We start from the raw sequence: 7,762 nt of genomic DNA, 5'->3' as shown, positions 1-7,762 counted from the left end.
AAATGAAAAATCATGAACATAAATATTCCTTCAAGGAGGTTTATTCAGTTACAGTATATTTTCTATCAAAGCCCCAGAGAATCTCGAATCTGACTTGTTTTCTCCTTTAATCTATCAGCATATTTAAAATCCAATCAAGAGCCGGTTTTGACATAAAGCAAATCAGGGAAAGGGCACAGCAGCTCTTTCAAAGTGAACTGCTTTTCAAGGTTCTTTTTTCAATTAACTTTCAATTAAACCTTCCTGAAAAGAGAGGTGTTACTTGCATTCCTCTGTTTTTCTCTATAAAGGCCCATCTGAAGGCCAGTTGTGCAAAGAAACAGACGCCGTGCTCAGTGAGCAGGAATAGATTCAAATACTCTTGACAGCTCCCACTTCTTCACTTCACTGGCACAACAGCAGAGAAACCCATCTGTATGTGCATAAAAATGAAAACAAAAAGTACAAAACAGGTCTTTCTGGACTGGCATCAGAGACCCTGGAGTCAGGTCCTCGTCTGCAGAGGGAGCCTGAGGGCCAGCTCAGTCAGATGCCCCATGTCCGGCTGCTTGCTCTGCTTCTTGATGTATTCCAGAGTTTTCACCTAGGAGGAAAGAGAAAGGCTCATCTCCTTTGTGGTTCATGATTCTCAAGGCTCTTGACAAATCAGCCATACTGTGAACTTAGGCTTTTTTTCATAGAGAGGAGGAGAAGCAGCAGTTTTTAAATAAGACTCCTTTGATTACAACTTGCTCTTAAAATCACCAAGAATTACTGATGTTTTCATATGTGCAGCTTTTATTTACAAGGAATTAATACTGCCCAGTGGTCCCTTGGTTCCAGGATCCCCAGCTGATACCAAACCAAGGGTACACAATCCTTTATAGAAACTGGTATAGTATTTGCATGTAACCTTCATACACCCTCCTGTATATTGAAATCATCTCCAGATTACGTGTAATACCTACTATAATGTAAACACTATGTCAGTAGTTGCAGATACATGACAAATTCAGGTTTTGGAAACTTTCTGGAGCTGTTCTCCCCCTGAATATTTCTGAGCCGTGGTTGGTTAAATCTGAGGGTGCTGAACCTGTAGGTATGGAGAGCTGTTTGTCCTTTGTAGGGCCTGGCACCTTTCTAGAAGGGGAGATGGGGGCTGTTTGCTGTCCAGGCCCTGAGGCTGCGCTGAGACCGCCTGTGCCTGGCCAGCGGGCTTGCATCACTCGCCGAGACAGCCAAGCCCGCTGGGCCTGTTGAGGGCCGCCCTGCCCCACCCCGCACCTCACCATGGTCCTGGTGTCCACACAGCCGTGCCTCTGTGCCAGGTGCCACAGGTTGACGGACAGCTGGTTGAGCCTGTTGTTGCGCAGGTCCCCGTGGGCCAAGATGCTGTTAAAGAAGGAAAGGCCCAAAGAGCTCTGGCGCTTTAAGGCCTGAAATAGAAAAAAGAGGTTACTGCCTGGCACTGGGCTCAGATTCATCCCAGTGTTGATGCTGCCTGGGGTGTGAAGGCCAGCTCTGCCATGGATCTTCTGGAGGGCGAGCTGCTTCACCTCCCAGCTTCATCTGTAGGATATTAAGGTAATACCAGCTCAGAGGGTAAATGAGACTAAAACGAGATGCTGTGTGTGAAGCCCACTTGGGCATTACTCATGGAGTGGAAGCAGAAGGCAGGGATGTTCTCAGGAGACTCAGTGCTCAGTAAGAGGAATGACATAGGCCAGCAGAGACCGGCCTTCTTGCTTTAATGCCGGTGCAGGAGGTAGAATATGTCTCTCACAGGTGTTTCCTCAAGCCACCCAAAGTTTCATTATTCCTGCCCTTTGGCTGCCAGGAATAAAGACAAAAGACCTCAGCTCCCCATGAACAATGCTCCCTGATACCCAGCTCTTATAAGAATAGGCAGCAATACTAGAGTGGGTTGCCATTCCCTTCTCTCCTGGATCTTCCCAACCCAGGGATCAAACCTGGGTCTCTCGCATTGCAGGCAGATTCTTTACTTTCTCAGCCACCAGGGAAGCTCATAAGAACCACTGGATATGCTTAAGACCAGATCTTTCCCTTCTTGCTCAATGATCTGATGTGAGAGGTACTCAAACAAGGAAAGTCTAACCAAAATGTCAGAGTAGACCACGCCTGAACCCCAGCTTTAAGTAGTAAAGGAAAAAGGGAAACTAAATCTCCAAAATGCAGCAGGCCCAGGACATAGGATGTCAGCTCCCAAAGGTAAACAGAGGCACTGGGAAGGCCCAAGTCAGCAGGTGGGCCTGAGTGGGGACCAGGTCAGAACACAGGTCTGTGTGGGGCCTGGAGAGCTGACACCCAGGCCTTTGCTGGGTGCTCTTGGCTGGCACTGCAAACATCAGTGCTGCCAGGAGCCTTGAGGGCCTGCTTTGCACAATGTAGGGTATAGGGCCCTACACTGTGCCAGGTATGAGCTCTGTGCTTCGCACAACTTATTTCATCTTCACAACAACTCTTTGTAGGTAGGAAGGATTCTAGAGCTGTCCTCCAGGATCTCACCCCCTGGCTATTCAAACAGCAATCTAGGTGCTACTGTGAAAAGACTTTGCAGGTGTAATTAAGGTTATGGACCTTAGGGAGATAATCCTGGATAATCTGGGTGGGCCCAATCTAATCATTAGAGCCCTAAAAAGCAGAAAAATTTCTCAGGCTGAAGTCAGAGACAAGTCAGCAGCAGAGGAAAGGTGCTGCAGAAAGGGAGACTAAAGAGATTCGAAGCTTGAGAAGGACATGACCCACCACTGCTGGCTTTTAGGATGAACTGACGCAGCCAACTCAAATGAGCCGAGTAGATTCTTCCCGGTGCCTCCTGGTTAGAGCCCAGCCAGTCAACACCTTGATTTTGGCCTTGTGAAACCAGGAGCACAGAAACTGGCCCAGCCAACGCTGACTTCTGACCTCCCAAACTGTGAGATAATAAACGAGGGTTTTAAGTTTGGGGTGACTCAAAGCCATAACAGGAAACCACTACATTCCCATTGTGCTGATGAGGCCAGAAAGCTTCAGGAACTTGTTCAAGGGTCGCAGCTAGCAAATGCAGAGTGAGGCTCTGAGCTCCAGGTGTCCAGTTCTGAGCCTGTGCAATTCACAACCGCCCCAGATCATACGATGTTCCCACAGACCCAGGGCTAGCATCACATTATGGATCCAAAGAGCTTCCCAGGTGGTGCAGTGGTAAAGAATCCACCTGTCAATGCAGGAGATAACAACAGATGCAGGTTTGATCCCTGGGACAGGAAGAAGGAGCCCCTGAAGAAGGGAATGGCAACCCACTCCAGTATTCTTGCCTGGAAAATTCCATGGACAGAGGAGCCTGGTGGGCTACAGTCCATAGGGTTGCAAAGAGTCGACAGGACTGCACACAGCACAGATCAGGGATCAAACTCTGAAGAGGCCAAGAGATTTGCCCAGTGCAGCTACAGATTTATCCAGGGAAGTGGGAATGGTCTGAGATGGTTTAGAACAATACATATTTTTCCTGCTTTCTTCTAACAACCTATTAACTGTCCATCCTTCCATGTGTGGAGCCTACAGAGCAGCAGACTTTGTGTTAACTGCTGAGCCAACTTAGTCTTCCCCTCCTGCTGCCTTCTCCCAGGTGAGAATTTCAAATCTAGTGGAGGAAAAAGAGCAAGACAGTAAAACTGCCAAGGAGCAGCTAAGAATGCAGTTGGGTGAGGATGTCTGTGTGACAGTGAAGAGACTCAGGCCCCCCAACATTGAGCCTGCCTTGGCAACAGTCTGGACCAGGTGACCATCACAGAAGCAGCTGAGCCAACTGAGACACTGCCATCAAGGGGTGGGGTCGTGCTGCGGGGTCCCAAGCCTGCAGGTGTGGAGGGAAGGCGGCAACCACCTGGCCAGCAGACCACTAACTGGCTGGCCACTGCCTACTTTGGGCTCCTTTGTTTAATCAGACAATGAGCTTGCCCCAGCCGGGAACCGGGCAGAGTTCTTTCAGTGGGTTCCAGCCTATCCTGCTCTCCCTTTAAACTGGAGATGCCTGGAAACGAGGGCCCTAATTTCTACTCAGATCCAGAGGACCAACCTCATAGAAAGCTCTCAAATAAGACTCTTCTGAGAGGTGCCTTTTAACTACAGAGCAGAGTTTTAAAAAGTCAAACAAGGAAAACAGTATCTCACTGGCTTTTTCTCTGTTCTGTATCTTCTCAAGCATTTTACCCTAAAAGCCCAGTTTGCATGTTTTAAATGCACCGCCCATTAACTATGAAATCATTAGAGAAGAGCCTGGGAATGAGCAGACAGGCCGGCCGACGTGCAGAGACCCAGGAACCTGTGAACACAAGACAGAACCAAACCCAGGCCTCAAGCCCCTCCTGTCTCCACAGAGCTTTTCAGTAGAAAGGGGCTGCTTTTGATTCCTTGCCTAGGGGAACTGTCACTTCCAGGAAGTTTTAAGGGTCTGGCGTGGTTCCCAGCTTCACCACACCCAAACAAACAGCTTCGTGAAGCTCGTGACTAGAGCAGCGCTGGCTCCTTCACGTGCGGGTAGAGGCAGTTTGGAGGCAGGGCGGACACCAGTCAGTGCTGAGAGGTGAGACACTCAGCTCGGGCGCCAGCGCAGGGCTTTCTCAGCACCGAGCTTGGCTCCCCCGCAGCGGAGAGAGTTCAGAAGCCTCCACCCCGCAGGGCCGCCTGTGCCGAATCTCACAGCACATTGTTAAAATGAAGGATGACATGTTCCGTCCTAGCTTGGTCCGCCCATGCTTTTCCTAATAAATGTGCATATATGGACAGACACTTTCAGTGAGCATCCCTGGTATCCATATGAGTTGAAATGTCCTTTGGAAACATTCCAGCCCTGCTATTGCTTCAGAAGTATTTCAGCTGTTATCACCGTCAACGCCTCCTCCCCCAAGAGAAAAAGAGACAAAGGTTAAAACAGTTCCAGGTTATATGGTTCTAGGCTTATTTTTATTGTGAGCCTGGAGGTCCTACACTATGGTCATTTATGCTGTCGGCAGTCACCTCTGATTAGACCCAGCCTGTGGCATCAGAGTGAAGAAAGGCATTTTCAATTAAATACACAGCCCTGCTCTGGCAGGAAGCAAGAGCCAGAGCCCATGTTTGCAGGGATCGAGACGGTGCTAAGGATCCTTCAGAGCAGGGGAGCAGAAGGGAGTGGTCAGTGCAAACTGAAGGTGAAGAACTCCCCTTTCTTCTGCAGGGTGGTAAGGGCTCTCTCTGACCACCAAGTGGAGAGACCAAGTTGACACCCATTCAAAAAAAGGCCTTTCAGTTCGAGGAGGGGAGTTACCTCTTCTAACTGGGGTTCTAATGCTGCCCTTCATGCATGAACTTCCCCAGAGTTCTGCAGCCCTGCACCCCGTGGGTCCCAGGCCAGTGGGACCCACCTACAACCCTCCCATCCCTATAGAGGGCACTAGGAGGCACTTAGGGGCCCCGGGGTGGCAGTGGTTCTGGGTTTTCCATCTGCCCTCTGGACTGCTAACGTTAAGGCTGGCCCTTCATGCTGTGCCCCTGACCTTGGCAGTGGCCACTGGGGAATGGAGTCCGGAAAATGTTTCACTCTTTCTCAGACCTGCTTGAATACCCCAGAGAGAATAAGAACCCAGGACATATATGTGCGTTGTGTGTGTGCACTCACATCTACAGAACATCCTTGTGGCTTTGTGTTGGGGTGGGGAAGGGCGGTAAGGGCAATGGTGGCATGCTATAAGTCCTAGAAGTGAATAAGAATTAAACTAAAAATCCAGTTTGATCTTCTTGTCTTCAAAGGATTTGGTGGATGGGGGTATAGAAGCAAATCAGAGGAGAGTGAGACTCCAAGTTGGGAAAGAGGGAGCTGGGGAAGCGTGTGGAAGGAAGGGGAGGGCTGGGAACCAGGCAGTCTGAAGACTGTCCTGGGTCTGGGAGGGAACGGAAGCAGGGTGAGGGTGAGTGGAGTGAGAGGAAACAGGGTCTTCTAGCGGGGGATCAGGAACAGGGCTCAGGTTGTTTCTTGCTAGATGGGAGTTTTAAAAACTGAAATGCTCAGAGATGCAAGCAGACAGCCTGAAGTAACAAAGAACAAGCTTTGGGGCAGGAAGGGGGTATGGCAGGGGAACACAGAAGCAGAAAGTCTGGCAACAAGTGTCCCAGGGAAGGACACAGAGAAAGGTCAGGCACTGGCTTTGACCTGAAGTGAAGTCAAAGTGTGTTAGTCACTCAGTTGTGGGTCTGACTCTTTGTGACCCCAGGTTCCTCTGTCTGTGGAATTCTCCAGGCAAGAATACAGGGGTGGGTTGCCATTCCCTTCAGGGGATCTTCTCAACCCAGGGATTGAACCCAGGTCTCCTGCATTGCAGGCAGATTTTTTACCATCTGAGCTACCCTGCCAACCTCGCCACCTTGACTACACAACAGGAATCAGTCTTAATGTCTGAACAACCATCCCCACCAAGCCTAACACAGAGCTTCTGGGATCCATCTGTCACCCACATGTTTGAGCTGAAGCTGCATAAATGGAATACTGGGAAAGGGTACCAGGTAGTTATTAGACTAGTATAATTTGGAAATTATTTTGAAATCAATCAACCATCTATCTATATGGAAAATATGCAAAAAACCACTCTGAAAAGGCAACATCTGGTAAAAGAACATATTCAGGGATCAGAGCATGGGTTCTAGAAGACTGCCTGGACCACACTGCACAGCTGCCACTCTAGGATTCAGTTTCTCTAAAGTATAACGGGATAACAGCTGTCCCCACTCACTGGACCATCATGAGAATCAGCTGAAACAATGCACACAAAGCTCCCCACACTACACTTTTGCGTAAGAGACGTTGGAATGGGAACCCCCTGGTGTCCAATGGTTAGGACAACACGCTTTTGCTGTCAAGGGCCTGGGTTCAGTCCCTGGCTAGGGGACTAGCAAGCCGCAACGTGCAGCCAAGGCAAAGGAAAGCAAAACCGAAAGGCAAGGAAAGCACAGCCTGCTGCCGTGGCGGGGTGACACCATATGCCACTTTCCACTTTCACAAGGGGAAAGGCCTTACTGAGGAGGGCAGTGCAATGGCTAAGGCTTCAGGCTTGGGGCTTGGGCCAGGAACCTTGTTCTGTCACAACCAGAGGAACCCGGGGGCTCTGGAAATCTCTCTGAGCCTCCGTTTTCTTTCCTATCCAAGGAGAATAAACACAGCACCCACATCATAGGCCTGTTGAGGGCATCAAAAGAGCTAAGGTGTGCAAGTGCAGGCTATTATTCACTCAACATGCTCAGACTGGGCGCCTGCTGCATGCCAGGTTGCAGGGGAGGATGCTGAGGTGAGGGACAGAGGGATCCCAGGACCCCGTCTCCAGCACAGGCAGGTCTCTAAGACCCCAGTCTCCCGGGCCTGGCCATATATAGCTTACATTCTGGTGGGGGCAGCGGGTGACTAACAAGTGAACACACACACACTATGTTTCAGAGCACACCCAAGCGTCACAGGGACACATGCAGAGATTCAGAGGGATGCAGGAGGGCGTGGCTGCTTGAGACAGGGGTCAGGGAAGGCCACTCTGAGGAGGTACTTGAGTTGTGACTAGAATGGTGAGTGGGGCAGCCAGGGGAACCCTGGGTGGGGAGGCGCAGTGCAGGCAGAGAAAACGGCGGCAACAAAGGCCCCGGGGCCCTCGATGAACAGTCTTCACACAAGCACATTACTCTCAGGACGAAACAGTGTCCAAGTACCCTGGGAACTTGTGGTTTGGGGGCAAGTGGCAGGGGTGGGGGGCTGCAGCGGGCACCT

The 7,762-nt window shown here is 50.2% G+C and overlaps 1 protein-coding gene across 5 annotated transcripts in view; it reads right to left on the bottom strand.

Moving 5' to 3' along the window:
- Positions 1 to 25: 25 nt before the first annotated feature.
- VPS35L (VPS35 endosomal protein sorting factor like) overlaps positions 26 to 7,762 on the bottom strand; it is a 141,055-nt gene continuing 133,318 nt past the window's right edge. For 2 of the 5 annotated variants that reach the window (XM_060405752.1, XM_004020805.6), the window contains exons 30-31: positions 1,269 to 1,415; positions 26 to 583 (exon numbers count right to left, since the gene is read on the bottom strand). In XM_060405752.1, the coding sequence (XP_060261735.1) occupies positions 485 to 583; positions 1,269 to 1,415 (246 nt within the window). In that variant the 3' untranslated portion in view covers positions 26 to 484. Of the gene's footprint in view, positions 1,416 to 7,762 lie in introns of all 5 variants that reach the window. The other 3 variants (XM_060405751.1, XM_060405750.1, XM_027961804.3) reach the window with 2 other exon arrangements.

Source organism: Ovis aries, chromosome 24, assembly GCF_016772045.2.
Source record: "Ovis aries strain OAR_USU_Benz2616 breed Rambouillet chromosome 24, ARS-UI_Ramb_v3.0, whole genome shotgun sequence".
Lineage (NCBI taxonomy): Eukaryota > Metazoa > Chordata > Mammalia > Artiodactyla > Bovidae > Ovis > Ovis aries.
Note: the sequence above shows the minus strand (reverse complement) of the source record. Positions and strands in the feature narration are given on the sequence as shown.